The 22,208-nt window shown below is 40.2% G+C and overlaps 1 protein-coding gene across 4 annotated transcripts in view; it reads left to right on the top strand.

The window, feature by feature from the left end:
- Positions 1-22,208, top strand: part of nav3 (neuron navigator 3) — a 330,018-nt gene that overhangs the window by 206,117 nt on the left and 101,693 nt on the right. For 3 of the 4 annotated variants that reach the window (XM_087830961.1, XM_087830960.1, XM_087830959.1), the window contains exons 5-7: positions 3,299-3,371; positions 13,103-13,277; positions 21,751-21,819. In XM_087830961.1, the coding sequence (XP_087687087.1) occupies positions 3,299-3,371; positions 13,103-13,277; positions 21,751-21,819 (317 nt within the window). Of the gene's footprint in view, positions 1-3,298; positions 3,372-13,102; positions 13,278-17,291; positions 17,475-21,750; positions 21,820-22,208 lie in introns of those variants that run through there. The other variant, XM_087830962.1, reaches the window with a different exon arrangement.

Genomic DNA, 22,208 nt, shown 5'->3' with positions numbered 1-22,208 from the left:
ACATGTGCTCCCCTTTTTCTGCTTCAAGTATTTCATGATTTAGTAAAGTGTGCCTCATCATAATGCCCCATTTTCAAATGGCTTTTAATGGCTTATGTGGATCTGTGTGATGCCAGGATGTGTAGGAAAAATAAATTATGTCGGTTTCTCTAGAGGCTGTTACAGGATGCCACAAAGCCAATCCACCCACCAAACTAGCAGTTAAACATCGCCAGGACCCTGTGGAACATTAATGCTCCAGCCGTCATCAACGCCTTCAATCATTATTCCCCTTGTTTACGTCATTTTGCAGTTAATGCAGACTAAAAACAAACAGCGGTTATGTCTAAAAGTCTCAGAATTCATAGTTGGTAGACCACTTGAAGTCACAGAGGATAACAGCACGGGCTTGTTTCTGTGATGCTTTAAAAGCTGGCAGATCTGTCTCCAACTAAAGAGATTTACTGCATGTTTATGGGTTTGGTCCTTTTTTGTCTTTATCAGCTATTAAATCAGACTTCAAACACATACGTTGCCTGTGGAAAAGATGCAAAGTAGTACAGCACTCCTTTGTGTTGTAAATATTTGCAACTGAATGAGTTGCTGATAAAAACGTCTGTTATCTCGCAAATGTTTTTGATTGCATATCTTTTGTACCTATAAGCTGTTTGTGTTGGCAGGCATTAGACTGCGAGAACTCCTACACCACACATCTTCAAACCTAATTAGACTGACGTAACGAGACGAATGCTGCTTCGCACATGTCTCTCAAAATGCAAACTTCTAAACGTGCGTCTGGAAGAATCAAACAAAGTTAACGCCGGAGCACACATGTTCGTCTTTGAGCGCAACATGTGGGGAAAGAATATGGAAACCGAAATGTGAGGGGGTTTGTTGTGCGTGGGCGGTTATAAGTTGTGTCAGGCAGATGGAGAAGCTCCGTCTGTGAATTTGTGCCCCATGCAGCCTCCCATCGGTACAACCAGTATAAACATCATATTTGGGAGAGAAGGTGGCTGCTAAGTGGTTGCCGTACTTCAGCAATGGCTTTTGAGGTGCTGTTTGAGCCTTTGAGTGGACATCACAGCATCTTATTATTCAGTATACTTGCTGCTTTTGGCGCAAATGATCTCTTTTTAAATCCTTTTTTCCAGCTCGTGGCGTCCTACGACGTCGTCCTGAGGGCATTAGTTCAAAGTCAGAGTAAAGAGAGTGTTCTCTGTCTCAACAATAGACGAGGCTTTCCTTAGTGAAGTTTAGATCACCATTCATTTTTCCAGCAGTTCTGACAATCCCGTTCTGTTTGCTCCACAGCCAGGTTGACAGTGAACATAAGGATCCTTTCCATCAGTCCAAAGCCTCATAATGTCCTGCCAAAAAATGATCTCTGATTGGTTTTGTTGTAAATGGAATCAGCGTTAACCATAAAATTAATTGTGTCATCATACTATTTTAAGTGCTCTAGCTGCATGTGCGATTGTGTCAGCATGATGGTTCATATGGTAAGAGATGAAGGCTTTCTGCAAGCCTTCATCTGTAGGATTTGAATCCATCTTTCTTTATTGGAGAAGTTTAACTTCCTCACTTAGCTCACTTATATTGAGCCTTTTGTGCATTGCAGCGAGTGACACAGTTAAAAAAATCTGTGGACACTACTGCTTCAAGTAGCACTCAGACCAGGGCTCTGCACCTGTGTGAGGAAAAAATCCACAGAGATGTTTTATCAATTTTTCTGAGGTTTTTTTTTCCAGCTTCACCACATATGACTGCCCCAACATTTAAAATATCAAGTTCCGTGACTTGTTACATTTAAGCTGATTCCTTACTAAAAGACACACAACACATTGGAGACAACGCAGTTGCCAAATAGCCTGTGTACAGATTAGAGGTGGGAATCACCATACATCCCACGATACGATATTATCACAATAGTTTACGCACGATACGATATTATTGCAATTTTTTAAAATATTTTGCGATATTCAGATTCTGTACATAAAGGTAAACTTTATCAATATTCATTTTCTCTAATATCAAAGTCTCACACTCAGTCTTTCTCTCATTTCAGTTTTATTGTTGACAAACTGAACGGTTTGTATTACAGTCTAGTCCAACTTAACTGAATCAACCATCTGGTACAATTATAGCTATTCTGAACTATGCAGTTTATGAAAACTATGCAGCCCCTTCAGCAACTGAAGAATTTGAAAGTAAATTAAAACAAAATATAATTTTACATTAAATAAAAAAGTTTTAAACTTAATTAAAATAAAACATGTCTTAAATTAAAATAAGTAAACTGTCACATCTGGACAGTGAAGGAATGTCAGGATTCTTGCTCAGAAAAAGGATCAACATGCTCTGAAGTCAGAGCACAAAAACCTTTTTTGTAACAAAGTATCGATTTCTGCTGTCCCTGTATCCATACATTATTAGCAAACAAAATATCACCATACTACACAGTATCGATTTTTCCCCCACCCCTAGTACAGATATGACTCATTGTCCTGATTCTTTTCATGAAGAGAGAAAAGAAAACAGAGCGAGCGCACATTTAAAAGAGAGAAAAAGCTCGCAGGCTTTAGAGGGCTGACAGGGAATTGCAGCTCATGAATCATCATTGCCCGTTGGACGTCTGGCTGAGTTGCCCAGCTTGCCCTTTGTATGGCCCTGACACACTGCGCTGCGTAGAGCGCTAAGACCTTTGGCCTGATCATAAAAGGCCTGTTAAGGGGGTTGGCGGCCGGCCACCATGTTAATGAAGCGACCCGCTAGCTGCTGTCAAGGATGGCAAAAATCCCCCTCATAACTGCAGCCTCAGTGCGTCTTTGTACAGCTGAAACATAGGTGGCAGTTGTTGCCTACACTGAGCGTGGGCCACACTGTACTATTGTCATTGTGTTTATGTGTAAATTATGCGAACGCTTATTCCTGTGTTTGTCTCTGTTGTTGGCTTGTATGTGTCAAAGTACCACACATCTTTGTGTCTTGCGTATATATGTTAGTACTCTGGGGGTGTATTTCTACCACTTACCAGCATACTGTGTACATATGGCCTTGTGTGTCCCCTTGAATCCGTGAACATGACATGCAGCGGATTGTGTAGGTGGCGTCACACTGCGGTCAGTATGTCGTGCAGCCTGATCCCAGGGTTGTGCGGGGGTCGGGTAATAACCACACAATGATGTTCTTTATGGGTCATAATGCTGATAAGCGCCATCCTCTGAGCCCTCTGCCCCGAGACATTTAGGCTCATTGAATGTTAAGTGTCATCACATCCTTTGTGCTTTGTGCTGACTGTCTGCCATCTTCTCAACAGATTGAGAATGTGGATGCCTGCCTCAGTTTCCTGGATGCCAGAGGAGTGAATGTACAAGGGCTCTCAGCAGAAGGTAGGAATAATACAAAATTTGAGGCCTGATTAAACTTAATTAAGTCAGTGGAGCAGCAGAAGAGAGATGTGGCTGTTGTATTTGTCTAATTTCTAAATCTGGAAAATTAATTTAGGCTTCAACGCGACCCATCCTCTGTGGGTAGGTTTCCATTTCTTCACAGTACCAAATGTTTTCAGAAACCTGGTTTAAGCCTGTTTCCAAGACATGTGAGTGTACTTCACGGTAATGGAATTTACCACACTGGTATCGTGACAGCTTTCACTATGGCAGTGTAGGCAGTCATTAGGGCATCAGAGTGGATTGTGGGAGGATAAAAACTGCAGGGCAGGATTTGCCTCTTGACCATCAGGGCACACAGTACATGCTTTATAAGACACGCCAGTCTTATAAAGCGTTCTACTCTTTATGCCAAAGTGAATGATTGTGTGAAACTGTCTCACAAGGCTAGGGTTAGACACTCCAAACAATATATTAAGAATACATTTTACATTTGATTTGACTCTGCAGGGACACCTTAAATAAAAAAGTATCTGTATGTACAACTGCAGTCCAAATGTCTTCAGTACAGCAAGCAGCACATACAGTGCAGTGCAAACGTATTTGCGCCATTTCTGTTTTCTTTTTTTGGCATATTTGTCACACTTGCATGTTTCAGATTATCAAAAATCATAAATAAACTGTGATTAAGCACATAGTTTTTAAAAACTGAATTAAATTTTGCAAGCTACACCAAGGTATGAATAATTCTATTCTATTTAATGTTTATAGCACCGAATCACAACAAGAAATCACCTAAATAGAACCTTTCTGAGAAAGTGAAGTAGGATAAAAGATAAAATAAACAAAAGGCATCATGCTACAATCTAAAGAAACTTAAGAACAGATGAAAAACAAAGTCATTAACATCTGTCAGTCTGGAAATGGGTACAAAGTAATTTCTAAGGTTTTGAGGCTTCAGAGAAACAAAGTGAGGGCCATTTATCCACAAATGAAGAAAACTTTGGACAGTGGTGAGGATATCAGGAGTCACAGGCATCAGTGACTCATCCAGGAGGTCACAAAAGAACCCAGAACAACATCCATAGAACTGCAGGCCCCACAGTCTCTGTGAAGGTCAGTGATCATGATTCAACATAAAGAGTTCCAAAGCAAAAGTCACAGCTGACCACACACACACACACACTTTGCAAAAAGCACTTGATGATCCCCAACACTTTTGGTAAAATAATCTGTGGACTGTAGGGATGGGTATCGTTTAGGTTTTATCCGATACTGGTGCCAAACCGGTACTTTTGAAACGGTGCCGGTGCTTAAACGGTGCTCAAACCAGTGCTTAAAGAATGGAGAACACAAAATTGGTCCTAAAACCTCTCATGTTCAGCTGTTTTTATGTAAAAAGATAACAATGTTAGCCTTTTCTGCAGCTATGGGGCATATATGGTATCACTCTGGGCTGGAAGCAGTGCTTAAACAATGGAAAAAACACAAACTTTGCCCAAAAACCTCTCATGTTTAACTGTTTCCCACTTTTTCTTTAGTCATTTTAGCCTTTTTGGCCAGGGTGAAGGGAGTATCTGCCATCAAACAAGAAGACAGCTGCATGTAGCTATGATGGTGTTTGCTAGTTCACCTTACATGCATTAATGTAATAACGTGGTTAGCTTACTCAACGTAAATTACACACAAACAACATTAAGCTACTCACGCAGAGAAGAACGGCTGCTGCTGCATCATCATCATCATCATTTCTGCTACACTAGCAGGGCTAGGGGCCAGGACTCTCCTCTTCGGGTTTTTGGGGGATGTTGCTAACTCCGGGTCGATAACAGGCACCACACCCGCAGTAGATGTGCACGGTGTGAGGTCTCGCAGCAAGCTATCAAATACGGCGCATTTCTCGGCTTTTAAAAAAAAACGCTATGCGTCGCCAGGTGTTTCATCAGATTTGAGGTGTTACCTCCTTTGACAGTATCACAGTATCAGCTTAAAGCACTTGTTGCAGGCTGCTGAGTTTGCTGTGAAGTACAGCCAGACTTTTGATGCTTCGCCTTGGGCATTTTTAATCTGTAGCTCTGCTCTAAAAGAACGTACGTACCTGGACCCGCCTACTATCCTCGGAAACGTAAAATGATTGGCTAGAATCTAAAGTGTATCATAGCTCAGGAAAAAAAAAAGCACCGAAATAAAGCACCGAAATGTGCGCTGCTTTTCAGTCTGGTTACTACAGTTTATGTCAGAACCGGTGCCATCATGGCACCGGATACCGGTACCCATCCCTAGTGGACTGACAAGTAAAACGCAAAACTTTTTGGAAGGTTTGCATCCGGTTTCATTCATGCATAAAACTAACACAAATTTTTATAAAGAGAAAATCATACCAACAGTCAAACATGGTGGTGGTAGTGTGACGAGGCTGCTTTGCTTCTTCAGGAACTGGACAACTGTCTGTCATTGATGAAAACATGAATTCTGATCTCTGCTAGACAAGGAGAAGGACAGTGAAACACACACATTCACGTTTGAACGACTCAAAAGAACAAGATGGAGTTCAGGACATAAAATTCAGGACATAAAATCTGATTGTGATGCTTTGGCATGACTTTTAACAGGCTGACCTCTATCCAAAATCCTTCAGGTTTGCTGAATTAACAAAATGCTGCAAAGAAGAGTTGGCCAAAATTCTTCCACAGTGATGTGAAAGACTAATTTTAGTTTTTGCTGCTCAGTTCGGTTTGGGGGCAATTACTTTTTTCATATAGGGCAAGGTAGGTTTGCGTAGCTTTTTTCCCCTTAATAAATGAAATCTTCTTTTAAAAACTGCTTTTTTGTATTTACATGGGTTATCTTCTTTGGACATTAAAATTTTTTTCATGATCTTAAACATGTAAGCGTGCTAAAACAGTTTTTTACACTATATAGCAGGTTGCACTGCATCAAGTGAAATCTGATGCGTCACACACACGTAGTAGAAGGTTCACTGCAAGTCCAGAGAACCGATATTGTTACGTTTCAAAGTACGGAGATCTTAAAGAACATTTAACAGTTTCTCTGTCAGTACGTATTGGGATGTTTATATCATATTCATAAAGGTTTATACTCACAATGACTACATTTAAAACTGTTAGAAAACAGTGACTGTCTAAGAAAACTGAACCTTTGTTGTTTTTGTGTGTAGTGTTGAACAAAATGCACATCTACAAGGACCAGTGCTTGCTCTGACCCATGTTGTTTCTGCTCCCGTTAAATATTAATGGGCTGAACTTGCCCTTGACATCTCGAGCAGCAGAAATAGCCTAACAGGCTGACACACTGACCGACAGCTCTAAATTCTCCATGCTCAGTTACAACACTAAAAACAGCAAAGTGACTTGCTGCGCTTGGAATTTCAAAGTGGGTCTGTAAATATATGGGCTATTTGGTTACCCTGTTCATTGCTGTTGCTGATGCATTTCATTTGCTGGCTTCTCTTGGTCATTCTTCTATTGAGCATGTGTTGGTTGTGTTTGTGACTTGAGACAGCCGTGTCTGCCCTCTCATGTCTAATTGAATTTGCCCAGGGCTTTCCTGGCAATATGCAGTCTTTGTTATAGTTTTACAAGATGTGGGAATAAAATAAAGTGGGAGGCTTGATGTGCATACAGGAACCTAGAAGCTACTTATTGCAATAACTATTCCAGAAGTCTCCTTGCATCTCACTGGTGGGAGGCTGTAAACCAAAGTTCCGGAAAAAGTCATCTCATTGAAGAGTGTTTTATTCCCCGTACAAACATTTCACCGAGGGGACTTATAGGCTTTAATGAAATTGAGTCCACACACTACAGAGGAAGATGATGGCTTTTTTTTTACTAAAGACTTGAGACAAAGAAAGACTTCCAATTAAAATTCAATAACCTAAGATCCCCCGGATGTGTTGGCACAGTGTTTCATGCACGTGGAAACTGATCCCAGACATAAATCCTCATGACTAACTAAATCTGACATTTTTGCAAGGATACATCTCAGTCATTGTTGCAACTTACACCATCATCACCTAAAGCCTACTTAGCATCCATACTGGTTACACTAATATTATTAATATGTTTGAAATTGCAGCTTCCAATGTTTGCACTGCTACTGAGAGCATGCTGCTGTGTTGTCAACTTAAACATGTTATAAAGATAAACTTCATGCACTAAAACACATGGTCAAGCTTGACCCTTTTGGACACAAAATATCTCAAAGCAGCAACATAAAGTTTTACCTCTTCAAATGTGATAATTATCTTCAGGAAGTTCAGTGTAGCATTTCCACTCTTAAAAGCAGGTGTAAAGCCCCCAAACACATGTTTCCTACACTTGATAATTGGTTACATTGAGGGGTACTGCAGGTCATTAAACACTCTTTCCAATGCAGGGTCTCACCCACTGAGGCTATTAAAAAGACGGGCTCTTTTTGGTTCTAGTGCTACCAGGAAACCTATAGTATGACCTACTCACCACATTAAAGTCCTTTTCATTAGTGGCTTTAGGACAAGATCAACCACGGGTACACACACCTCTGATCAGAAGGCAGGGCCCAAGCCTTTCAAGTAGAGGCAGGAAAGGTAGTAAGACACTTATTTTATTAACCTTTATTTAACCAGGAAAATCCCATTGAGATTAATTGAGATTAAAAACCTCTTTTTCAAGGGAGACCTGGCCAAGATAGGCAGCAGCAAGTGTGTCACAGTTACAGAAATTACTCAAACACAGGCAGCAACAACACACGTGCAACAATAAGTGAAAGAATACAAATAAAATAAATAAAATTAAAATAAAAATAAATAAATAAAAAAATCAGTTAAAATGACAATCAATCTAATTGAAACAGTTGCATGTTATGGACTTGGCCTCAAGGATTCGTAGTTTAGATTTAAAAGCACTTAATGAAATAAATTCAGTCATTTTCCTTCTGCAGTTTGTTCCAAGCCGACGGTGCTAAATGGACAAAAGCTCTTTTACCAAGTTCAGTTTGGGCAAATGGAACAGAAAGCAACAAGTAGCCATGCGGACGAAGAGAATACCGACCAGCATGTTTCATTACAAGCAGGGAACATAGATAAGAAGGCAGCAACCCAAGTATCACCTTATATATAAAACTGTATAAATGAGAGTTCCTCCGACTTACCAAAGCAGGCCGTCCTACCTGAGAGTATAACTCACAGTGGTGAGTCTGAAATTTACGGTTAGTGATGAACATTCAGAGAAGCATGAGACACAGAATCAACCATTCAAAGACATTGAGCAGAAGCATTCATATATAGAATATCTCCATAATCCAAAGCAGTGCAATGATGGAAAACATGAAAAAATTAGAAAATACAATTATTTAGAAAAAGCTTACGGAAGTAAAGAGAAGGCAGAAGCTGCTGATGAGAGAAGTGAAGGAGGCAGCACAGGCTATTAGTGATGACACGGTATTTGTGTGCCTAGCCTCGCTGTTTCATTAAATAAGTAACTTCTTCTTTAAATGCTCCAGAGCAGCATTTCTCCTGCTGACACTTGCTGACATGAAGCGGGTGTGGACATCTGACAAACAATGTCTGATGGGAGCTTTACCAAACTGCCATCAGTGTCTCATAGAACCCTGCAGTCTTATTTTGTTTTTTACTCTAAACGGACAGAAAAAGGTGACTCACCGGGAGAGTTTCACATCACATTTTGAGCAGGCACTCATACAGAGCTTTGGTCAGATGATAAGCTGAGTAATTTGTGTCGAACTCTTGCCAGAAAAGTAACTGAAAACATGTCAGAATAGTGACGTCAGGTATTCATCTTCATACCTAAATTCTAAAGACAATTTAGGTCACAACTGTTAGTCCTGCTTTCCTAAACAACACAAATATTTTGAAGACAAATCAACCTTTGGTCGTGCACATGTTCACAAAAGGATTGCTGTATTTACAGTTTCACTGCACTAGAATAAAATGTTGGTCCGTGAACATAGTATTTAGGGATGCACCGATACCGATACTGGTATCGGTATCGGGGCCGATACTGTAAAATGTGTGTGTACTCATACTCGTAAAAGTTAACCGATACCATGAACCGATACCAACTTATTTCATTAATCAGAGGGTGGCTTGTCATTTCTGTTGTAGTTGTTTAGATTGGCCACTAGGGGGACATCCCGCACTAAACAGGCACAGGGTTAGGCGAGTGAGACTGGCGGCTCCAGATAAAAATTGAGAAACTGGAGGCTGCTGTAGCTAGGCTAAACAAAATGTCAGCAGTGTGGAACAGCCAACTTTAACTCAGGTTTTGGAAAAGCGAAGAAAAATGTCAAGAGAAAATCCACGGGCAGTTAAAATAACAGAGGCTCGACTCATTTTATCGCTCTGGATGACCAGCCAATGCCGGCCGTAGAAAACATAGGATTCTTCTCAGCATACTTGAGCTGCGATATGAAATTCCCAGCCGCCCAGACAGTGCCAATAGTTCAGTGATATTTTGTAAAATTACAATGTGGAGACTCTGCAATAATTTAACAGAAGTGCTTATTTTTCACTTGACATTTTTGTGGTCATTTTTATTAAGATTTTAATTTTTATTGGCAGGGAATATAATAAAACCTGTCTTCCAATTAATTGTATGTGTGTGTGTGGTAGAAGTATCGGTTTTTGTACTCTGTATCGGCATTAGGGCTGGGCGATATGACCCAAAATTCATATCTCGATATATTTTACCTGGACGGCGATATAAGATATATATCTCGATTTTTTTTTTTTTTTTAAGCCATAAAGTAAGAACAAAAAGAGAGTTCTTAGTCAAAGCTGTGTCCCAGATGTCACACAGGCACTTTTATTAACATAGAGCATAGATGTACATAAAATTTACTCAAAAATAAATTATGAGCATTTATTAAATAATAATGCTCCATAAATAAAAGAAAACAATGTTGTTTTTGTGCATAACAAAAAGCTCACAATTGTGCAGTCAAAATGTAAACTAAAAGATGCAGAGCATAGTAACAAAGACAGATTTCACAGCTGCTCTGTTCCCAACTTCTACTGTGTGACTGACAGCATTGAGTTTGAAATCCTCTTCATAACCACGTCTCTTAACAGGTGCCATTTATGGTCCTTATACACAGTAGGGTAATATTACGTTGAAGCACAGTACGTATCACTCCGCGAGGCTCCTCGGTAGCCGTAATGCTCTGACAATCCATCAACCGGTGCAGCACCGTAGCTTACCAAAGTCGTACTAAAACATTTTTGACAGATTGCTGAGCGCTGTGTACCACATAAAATCGCTTCGCGGCCATCAAGCACAACCAGAATTCATACATAAGGCGCGCTGTCAACTTTTGAGAAAATGAAAGGATTTTAGGCTGTGCAGCGCCTCTGGGCTGCATGGCGTTAGCGTGGTTAGCTCGTTAGCGTGGTTAGCTAGCTAACAAGTTGACGGCGTCCAGCCCCACGCACGGGGCGATGCGCAGTAACTCGTTAACGGAGATTTGCCGTGTCCATCTTGTCGCTTCCTGCAGGTGAAGCGATGGGGGAGGAGGGGGAGTTGTGTTCAGTGAAGGAGGGGCGAGGCCGAGTAATGTTGCGTAAAGACAAAAGTGGACGAAAGAGAGGCAAACTTGCGGCTCCACAAGTATAGTTATAACGTAACATAGACTATATCGATATAAAGGATATTGTCACATCTTATATCTCGTATAAAAATATATCGATATTTTTTAAAAACTCGATATATCGCCCAGCTCTAATCGGCATGTACTCAGATCCAAGTATCGGTATCGTAGCGGTTTGAAAAAATTGGTATCGATGCATCCCTAATAGTATACATGGCAGTCATGCTGGCTCCAAAACACGTCTGTCATTGCCAATTACCTCTAAAGTCATTTGCAGGGGACAACGCTGTTACACGGCTCTTTTAACAGATCTTCCTGAAAAGGGACTCATCCCCTGTCTAAATGGAAATGACCTGCTACATGATCATTTGAAAGAGGAACTAGATCATCCACCAAATATTAAAAGCATGTGAAAAGACAACATCTTCTCAAAAGGGGGATAGAAATTAGCATTGCTGAATTGCGTGGTTGGTATTGTCACCTGGGCCCAAGCCTGCATCCTGTTAAAGTTTCTTTGAAGAAAATGAGCTGCTGAGTTTTCCCACAAAAGCACTTATTCTGTTGGATCGATAAAGCATTATTCTGCTTCTTGTCCTCAACAGTATCATTTCAGCGAGGGCTGGGGTTTTTTTTTACAAGTTGCAAAAAGTTTTAGTCCCAGTGCAGCAGAATCTGCAACGTTGTTTTCCCTAAAGCACAGAAAGCGTTTTCTGTTCTGATTCTCTCAAAGGCCTCGTGTATATTCCCACCTCTGGGTGTTAGAAAATAGCAAACGCCCCCAAGAGATTAATCTTCCCTAACTTTCACAGCCTCTGAAGCATAGCCACGGATGGCCGGGGGAATGTTTGCTCCTCACCAGATTGAAAAATGTAGTAGAAACCCCTGTGTCAGCCACTGCCATTCTTCCCATTCCTCTGTGTGCCAGCTCTCGCTGAGAGTTTGGTATGAAAAGCCCATTTCACAAACGGGTGCGTTAGCCAGTGATCAATTCTTTTTCCTCATCGCCGACTGGATCCTACTTCAGCACTACGTCTGTGTGTGTGTGGGAGTCTGTGAGGGAAGCATTTGTTTGAGTTTTGTCTGAGATTAACTCAAAAGTGTTCAGGGTAAGATTTACACTATAGACTTATTGATTAGAGGATTCTTTCTGTTGCCTCTTCAGCATATTTAAGCAGTTACTTTATCTGCAGCTCTGCTATTTGTTGAAGATCCAATATCCAAAACGTGAATTCTATCTTATTATTGTTGTTTGTTACTCTTTTCTGCTGTGAGCTCATTTTGCAGCATGAATATGGTGATTCATGCGTGGTTATCAGCGCCGCTGTTTTCTAGCTTCTTTCATTTTAGTTGTCATTCAGATAATAAAATCCAAACTGTTCATTCTTCCTTTTTATCTCACACATTTGAATGGTTCTGCCTTCATCAGTGCACAGAAATGTGTCACTTCTACCCTCACCCAGCAGCACATGCAGTCACTTCCTTATTTCATGGCGAGAGCAGAACTATAAACAAAGTAACTCTTTTATATTTTTGGCTGCTTGGCCAGTAATACATCAGAGTAGTAGTTCCCTACTGGTCACCGCTCCTAAATGATCCAGCTGTGCGTAGCTCGGGTTAGAGATGCTTTATTTGGATCTGCAGTATAACAGCTGGACCTTCTTCTGAGCAGTGGCCTTAATCATTCCTGCTAAATTCAGTTAAGTAACTGAAGTGCTTATTCTATAACTCTGTGTATTTTTATGTAATTGCTCTTTTTAAATATTTACGTTTGCTTCACAACAGCTGCTCTTGAGCTCTGTCCCTGAGTGTTTTTTTCTTCTTCCACAATCAGCATATGCTCGTTTTATAGTGCTTGAAAGTCAAAATACATGTTCTGGGAAAATGTTATCTTTGGCTGATTACTTTCACTTGCAGAAAATACTTTAAATCCAAGAAAATGCATAGGTAGATTTAGAGGATACATGGATGCAGGCAGATTGCACGTGTGCTCTGCTTGTACGCTCGCGATGACTGAGATTGAGACTGAAGTCACATTTCTATCCATAGAGAATTTGATTCTGTAGGTCCATGGCCGTACGATGGAGGAATTGTTAAATAACTAACACTTACAATCCATTTTTACCTTCCAGAAATCAGGAATGGCAACTTAAAGAGCATCCTGGGTCTCTTCTTCATCCTGTCACGCTACAAACAACAGCAACAGCAACAGCAGCAGTATTACCAGTCCCTGGTGGAGCTCAGCCAGCAGACCAGCAGCACCGCATCATCTGCCAGCAGCCACAAATCACAAGAGATGCAATCCAGGTATGTTGCACTAAACATGGACACAGATTTTCATGCAGATCAGTCTTTGTTTTGCTTCCCTTGTGCTGCCTGCCTGTTTGGGATGCATGCTTGATGTTGCAATATTCATTGATTTATCGCTTTCAGATGCTCAATTAGGTCCTGTTATAGTTTTTCTAAACAGAAAACTGGGGGATGTGACCTCCTCTCTGTGGTGCAGGAAATGAATAACAAGATACAAAGATGATGATTAAGGTTTTTGCTGCATCAGCTCCATATGTAAGACGAGGCACGTTATTAGTCAACTCAATTTGATTTATATACTGTAGAGCTTTTTAAAACAACACAAGCTGACCCAAAGTGCTTAATGAATTATTGAAATCTTAGTCTCTGATCTCACTACAAAACACCCACTCCTCACAGAGTTGAGAAACCAGACGTGGCACACAGGTACATCTCAGATCAGGTTCTAATCTGACCATCCAGAACAGAAATCTAATCTAAGCCTGTGAGCCTGTGTTTAACAAACACATGTGAGAGTATTATTGATCATTTTTTGTGCCTGACAGAAAATAAATGCCAAACATTTGCTTTATAAGCACTTCAGTGCAAAAGCTGGCAGCATCATTTAGTACTGCCTAATAAGGTAGCTCTAATAAGCTAGAAGATGCTGCAGAACTGTTTCATGGCTTTTCATCAGGTGAGTACCCCAGAGGTGTTTAATATGACGATGCTTGTTGTATGTTTATTAGAAATACAGTATAAGAAGACGTGGATTATACAGCAGAAGTGTTGGCCTACAGAGGGTTGAGCGCTGTAAAAGGCAGCAGAAGCAAAGAAGGCCTGTACTTGTGTGATGTAAATAGACACAGCAGCATTTAAAAGAAGGCCTGAGATGCCACACATGAGCAGCATTCCCCCCGGCCAGATCGAGTTACTACACAGCCACACGGTGTGGCTGCGATGTTTTCTATTAGTGTGTGACTGTAGAGAGAGAGTATGTGCATTAAACCAGTGCAATAACAGCGTTAAGTCTCAGTATTTAAGGAGTGGGCATGTGAGTAAGATGATACTGTCGAGGGCTTTGACTTCACTGTGTTTGGTTGAGTTAGGAGATGGTGGCAGTGGGGTCAGTGTATCGTGTGTTAAGGGGGTTATTAGGGGCACAGCTGCCTCCCATTCCCACCCTCTTTATTCACCCCCACAACAGGTGGTGAATGCTCTCACTCTCTCTCTTTTGAACACGCACACACAAAACAGTGAATTGTTGGAAGCACATCGCTGTGACAACCTAGTTTCAGACTTGACGAATCAATACATGCACACTTAATGAGCCGTTACAGAAGCTGCACATTTCACCAATGTCTTTTTTTAGTTTCGATCTCAAGAAAGAATTTGTTTCAACCACAGAAGTGTCTCAGATGATTTCCATGTAGACCCTCACTGTCTCTCTTCTGCACTAATAAGTGAATAATGCCTCAATGTTGAAGGCCACAGTGGAGGTCAGTGGAGATGGCACCATAGCACTTTTTTATGTCCGATACGATATCATAAATTAGGATATCTGCCCATACCCATATGAATCCGATATGGTGTATTTTTTTCATCAATAAAACTGTTTTTTTAATATCTTGCTGCATTTTGTATAAGTTCATACTCAAGTTTAAAAAACAAAACAAAACACTAAAGCTATTCTGTTATACCTGTATGTAAAAAATACACTGCACCCAAAATATTTCATAGTTCAGCAAAACTGATCAATCTAATGAACTTAAACCTACTCAATCCTCCCTGTTCTGGTATTTTAAAGAGTAAGCAACCTAACTAATAGAGCTCTAAAACTCCCAGCAAGAAACCCCAAAAAATAGGGAACCCCCCACCCTTCACCTCATGATGCTTAATCAACTTAAATTGATGCAGGGGGAAAATGCACAGAAATCAATTAATTTTGAAGAATAATTAAATAGATTCAACATCTTTCTTCAACAGAATTGCAGACTGCACAGATGGTATCTTCCCAAAGGAAAAAGTAGTATAGCTTACTAGGGTATATTAGACTTAACAGTTACTATATACAGTAATGGACTTCTATACATTTTACATCAGATTAAAACTTTGGGTGTAAGATTCAGATAATTATTTATTAAAAGCTAGACATTTTAAATTTTGTCTTTGTGCCCCCTTTTCCCTGTTCATGCCCTATCGGCCCCCCTGGCTAAACTTTGCTAGATCCGCCCCTGCACAGTTACCAGCCGTCAGCTGCGTAGAAAAAGATCCTGGTCTAGAAAGTAATATTAAATAAATTCTAACAACAGCTGATCAAGCTTAAACGTGCTGCTGTTGTTCAGCTGCTGGTTTCCTCTTTCTGGCGCAAAGTGAGCCAAAAACAAACAAGAGAGTTTGGACGGACTCACGACAGAAAAGCCGATCAGCTGATCATTGATCAGTTTCATGATTGAAGTAGCAGCAGGAGAGGGAGAAGAGGCAGTCGCTCCATATATCGGTTGTTAAGCTTAACGCTGGAATGCTTTACAAACATTCAGAGATGAACTTACACACTTGCTTTACTTCTCTCAGGGATAACTTTCTTGGAGATGAAATGCCAGTTTCGTAGCGATGCTCCAAATGCTCAATCAGACCACCGACAGGTCTCACAGGCCACAGCCGCTCTATCACGTGACCACACTGCTCCAACGTGCTACGGTTATGAGCCGAGTTACGCCGTGTCGCAAGTTTTGTGAGCTGCTTTTTTGATATTTAATGGATCGGATTACATTTTTTATTTCTCTCCGATATCCGATCCAGTAATTTAGGTCAGTATCGGACCGATACCGATACGTAATATCGGATCGGTCAGAGGATCAGTCCATGTCTGACATGTCTGTCTGTGAAAAATAAGCTATTAAAATGTGACAACATCCATAGCTGACTGAAGACAGTCTGCAAAGGTCAGAAGGAAGGATGGAAATGAAGGAACTGATTGAAAATGTTGCTTTCAAATCAGGAAAAATATTGTGTTAAGAACAGTCTAGAGATGCAACATAATTTGACCTGTCATCAATTGAAATCTCGTGAGCTGTTGCTGGTTTTTAAAGCAATGTTTTAAGAAGGTCCCACAGTTCTGTGTCTGAGTGTCAGTGTGTGAGTCAGAATGAGCCAGTCATGAACGCATGACTCAAACATCATAAACGAGGGATTTAATGTTCTCAACCAAATTCCCCGAGTATCACTTTCCATAATTTAATGTATGTCATTGGCAACACGCAGGATTTATTTCTCATATCGTAACAACGTCATTGTTCATTCATTCATTCATTCATTCATTCATTCATTGTTAGGGGTTTTGTTAACCGCAACGATAATCAGATAATTAGACTTGTAATATGCTGAGTTGAGTATCATAGCTTCATAGTTTCAGTACATGTACTACTATATTTTAATAATACATTACACACATGAACAGGAACATTTCACTGTATATTAAAGAAACACAGACTCCATGAAGTCGAGTTAATTACCACCAGAGCACAGGGAGACATTTACTTTTCATATTATGTCTAATTCAGATGATATTAAAGCATTGTAAGTTTCTTCTGTGTGAGGTTTCATGTCTGGCTGGTGCAGGCTCCACTTCCTTTTCACTCTCAAAACATGGAAACGTAATTAAATCTATTCATGGAAATCTACTTTAATTCTCATTTTTGCAAGCTCCCGTAAGCTCCAGTCGACCCTGAAGATTTAATATGTCTGAATGGATTTTGTTTTAAAGTTTGCAAATGATCTCTTCCTCAGAGATACACACACATATATGCACACTCACACACAGAGATTCATTTGGGCTGCTGCTCATCTGTAGTTGTGGTATGGGAGCTTTCTATAGACAGCACCTGCTGGCCTAGCTGCTGTCTCCAGGGCAGGGGATGAGATGAGTGTGACTCTGTATGCGTTTAAGGGGAACTCCCCATAGGACACAGCACGACAGCCCGGAGCCACAGTCTTTCAGTCTTTCAGTCTTTCATTGCTCTACAAGGCAGGGAGGCCCAGGCCTGGCAGGGCACAGCAAATCCTCCTTCTTTAATTCGCCATGTCCCGGGGCGACCACGTTGACCCACTGGTATGGCGCTCCTCGCGCCTGCCCACCGCTGTGTCTCGCGACAGGAAGAGCCGCTTGCCATACGGGAGAGCAAGCATCCTGGCCAAGATTGACTCATCTCATAGGTATAGTTGGATCTTGTAGAGTGTGTGTGTGGTAGCATCCAGGCACTGGCCGATATTTGGAAATTACACGATGACATGAGGAGGATGGATTAGTCTCAGTGGCATCATGAACTGGTAAATGGTTCAGTTCTTCTTGTTTGTTGGTTTAGCTTTTTATTATAGGCTGTTAATACGGACACGATGTTTGCCAGTGAGAAGTTGAAATGAAGTGTGTTCAAGACATTAGTCTGTCAACAGCTCATTTGATGAATGGGATACTACACTGTAAAAACCCAGTTTTGTACTGTATGTATTTGAAGCTAATTATCCATGCTCCAGCTCCAATAGTGGTATGCGCCTGGTTGGAAATTTTGTTCTTGATTTTATAGCAGTATTTAATTTTCTACTGTGTCCTGCAGAATGTTCCAATCCAGTGGCAAAGTATGCAGTTTTTATGTTATTCTGGACACGGCAACACATTTGGTCATGTGGCATAATGCCTCTGAAGATGTGGAATACTGATGAATTTGATGTTTGCATCTCATCTTTTACTAAGAGGTGGTTGGTTATGGGTAAAGGAATAAATGGCAGGTCAGAAATCATTTTTGCACATTGCTGGTGCTTTCAACCTCTTACTGAATGGTGTGTTACTTTATTGGTGTTGTGACATTCAAGTTCCTCAACTACTTGCAGCATGTTGCTTAGAAACTGCTGCCTAGCCAGCATTATTGTAAAGTAGATGTGGAGTTGATACATGCTGAATTAGGTATGTGGCTTTGTGTGAGATACTCAAGCTTGAACGCTCTTTGTTGGAAATTCATCCCCTGATGTCTAGAGGTGGGAATCACCATACATCCCACGATACGATATTATCACGATACTTAACGCACGATACGATATTATTGCAATTTTTAAAAATATTTTGCGATATTCAGATTCTGTACATAAAGGTAAACTTTATCAATATTCATTTTATCTAATATCAAAGTCTCACACTCAGTCTTTCTCTCATTTCAGTTTTATTGTTGACAAACTGAACGGTTTGTATTACAGTCTAGTCCAACTTAACTGAATCAACCATCTGGTACAATTATAGCTATTCTGAACTATGCAGTTTATGAAAACTATGCAGCCCCTTCAGCAACTGAAGAATTTGAAAGTAAATTAAAACAAAATATAATTTTACATTAAATAAAAAAGTTTTAAACTTAATTAAAATAAAACATGTCTTAAATTAAAATAAGTAAATTGTCACATTTGGACAGTGAAGGAATGTCAGGATTCTTGCTCAGAAAAAGGATCAACATGCTCTGAAGTCAGAGCACAAAAACCTTTTTTGTAACAAAATATCGATTTCTGCTGTCCCTGTATCGATACATTATAAATAAAATATCACCATACTACACAGTATCCATTTTTTCCCCCACCCCTACTGATGTCAAGGTCAGATGACATCTTATTACCTGCTATCATCACAGTGATTCGAGCACACAGACGCCTCACGTTTTGGCTCTGAAACCCATCAGTTTTAGTTTGTGTCTCACCTCAGCGATGTGGCTACCAGGAAGCTGAAACTGAAATTAATAGCACAGCAATGGTATCCAATATGGCGTGCATATGCACTGCAGTGTCGCGGACTATTAAAGAGAGGCCACGTTGATGTGTGTTGTATACAATGAAAAGTGACAGACTGTAATCCCCCACCCCTCTCGTCTCCACTAACCCTATTCCATCACCATTTCTTGATCCTGCCCTCGTGTGTTCTGGTGTTTCTTTTTTCCACACTGGAATGATCTTGAATGTTGTGGGTTGGATAAGCACCCCAGGCTGGAGACTATACCATTGCCTTCATGTTTCATTACATTTAATACAGTTGGAAGTGAGGGTAAGGATGGGTCTTGTAATGGAAAAAAAAACACAACACTCTAGTTTTTTTTTACTGTCCATATACTGCTAGAACTATAACCTGCTCCTGCATTATTTTTCCTTTTCGTTATACTCCTGCAGCTTCTTTCGCCTTTAGATATTACCTCATCCATGCCTTTTACAGCCCTTTACTCTGAGTATGGGTAAAAAGAGAGAAAGGACAGAGAGCAGAAGGACAAAAGGTTTTCTTAGAAAGAAATACAATGCACAAATTTAGACTCCACCTTCTTTCCCCCCCAAAATGCTGATAAAGCACTGTAGCGTGTGACAGGCTCCACTAAACTGTCACACCTTGGCTTTTTGTGCAGTAAAGACCTCTTAGAATATTTACAGCAACACTTACGTGCTACTAGGAGATGACATTGTGGGTGTCTTGTTGCGAGTATTCACTGATGTATCATTTATTACATAGTTCATTATTAACATGATGCAAAGGTGCTCGTCACTATAATTGCGTTCTACTCTCTGCTCAGGAGCTTGTTAGAATAACAACGTGTCATGAAAACCTGCAAAGGCAATTAGAGATGTACTGCAGCTCTGCATTCATCACAGGTGGGTTAAAAGGGAATTTAATTGTCTGGAGCAAGAGGTGTAAATGGAGAAAGATGAGAGAGAGAAATGGAACTTATAGGAAAGATGGACAGTTGAAAAGTTAATTAATAATTTTCCCACCACCGTAAAAGGGCCTAATCCTTCATAGTTTAACTTATGAACAAAATGATTCTTCTGCTCTCATTGATTCTACAAAATGATGTATGTGTACTCAGCATATTTAATCAAAGCACTGCAAAAAGGCCTAGACCAGCCTATTATTGTACTTCTACATTTTTAGGCCAAATTCTGTTAAAGTAGGAAACAGCTAAACCCTAATCCTCATTTCTGTAGTATATAATTGTGCTGCAGGTTTTGTAGTCATTTCTTCTTTAAACCAGTTTTTTTTAATCAGCTTTTGCTGGGTGTCACCTGTGCCTGAAATATCATAATGTAAAACCTGTTAGCACTTTTTCATAATCAGTTTTATGCATAGCTGAGTGGTGCGAACTTACAGAAGATAGTTGCTGTGCCTCATTCAGTGACCCAGTATAGGTAGTTTATTGTCCGTCTAGTCCACTTTCAGTCACCAGTGCCAAACCAGCAGCCCACAAACACAAAACAGAGAAGGAGTTGTTCTCATTTGTCAGAAAAGAAGGACCTCTAAACAGACTGCTGGTGTTTGCTGCTTCCTCTGTCCTTCAGCCGAAGCAGCTCTGCAAACTCTGAGTAGAGGACAGATTCAAGGTTTTACTACTGAACTTCATCTTGTTCTCATTCATCAAGACAATGATTGGAAAGCTCAGGTTTCCACCTGTGTTCAGCCTGTGAAAGGTAATGTTAGATCAAAGGGTTTCTTCTGGGAACTAGCTTAAATTTGTCTAATATGTAGAAGTTAAATGTGTCTTCCTGACAAAGGGCTAGCAGCTGCTAGCAAAGCATTGATTTGGTTAGAATCCACAAGTATTGTGGTCATTGAAAGTTTTGTCATTTTTGTTTGTTTTATTAGTAACATGATTCTGCCATCACATATGCCTTATTGAACATTTGATGTTTATTTTTTATCTTTCATTTTTGTAATTTTATCTATTTTATATGTTTTTATTTAACATCATTTAATCATCAGATTATTGTTTAGTACACTAGTATGTTAACATCTTGGTAGCTAATGTTTCCATTGTTTTAAGTCTATTTTCTCACTAAAAAACAAACAAATCACGTAGGGGCTAACATTTAAAAGCAGGTCAGATTACCATGGTAATTGAGAAGGACTTTACCAGATATACAAACGGTCAGTAAAAGCACATCTTTATTGAAAATACATTCTACAAGTTGCTTAATTACAAACATGTCAAACATGAATAGAGTTTCCTTCCTGTAACAGTCATTCCCACCTCTGCCAATGACTAACTGTGACTGGTGCTGTGGGTATTTCCTTTGCCTCTGTCTTGTGTGTTTTCTTCAAACCAGGCCTTCAGAAAATTGTTTGTGAAAGTTGTTGTTGTGTGTGTGTGTGTGTGTGTGTGTGTGCCAACAGCCCTATAAATGGATTAGGAGATGTTATTGGCCTAGTCATAAGTGTGTGGTAACAAACATGTGTGAGCCATCATGTGAAAAATCAAAGAAATGTGCACTGGCATGCTACAGTATTTACCACATGCTTCTTCTCTTCTTTCCCTTGGTCCATCTCTCGCCCCCTCCTATGCTCACATCTGAATGGCTCCCCTCTCACACGTTATTACATTAAGACATGGATTAAGAAAATTCCAGCAAGTCACTGGTCTTGTTTCTTATCTGACTGTGTTAACAGTGTTGCCCATCTTCTCTGCTTGTTCCTCAGTCTCACAGCACGATATGCAAGTCCTCCAGGCCACGGTGGAATAGGTTCACCACAGAAGAAAAACACCAGGTAATTATGGAAAAATAGATCTTTAAATGTCTTTATTTTATTTGTTAAGCTAATTAATATGTGCAATTTAGGGTTTTTTCAGGGAGGGCTTTGAAGAGCTGCTCTCTCCACAGTCAGGTCAGAGGTCAACAGGCAGAACACCTTATAAGAATTTTGTGTTTTGTTCTTGGGTTCTCAGGATGTAGCTGCAGTAGCTTTATGGTAGTTTGAGCGAATGTGTGACAGCGAAGAGCAGAATGTGCTAAATGTTCGTGTGCTTGTGCCATTATGTTCCCACATGAAATACAGACTCCTTAAACATTATGAGTCCATCACAAAAGGTGTGTACTCACTACATGGATACAGTATTTCTGTAAAGATGCTTGCTAGGAATTTGTTTCTAAATAAAT

This window comes from Neolamprologus brichardi, chromosome 17 (genome assembly GCF_056152115.1).
Source record: "Neolamprologus brichardi isolate AB-2024 chromosome 17, ASM5615211v1, whole genome shotgun sequence".
NCBI classification, from domain to species: Eukaryota; Metazoa; Chordata; class Actinopteri; order Cichliformes; family Cichlidae; genus Neolamprologus; species Neolamprologus brichardi.
This window is presented reverse-complemented; position numbering and strand designations above follow the sequence as displayed.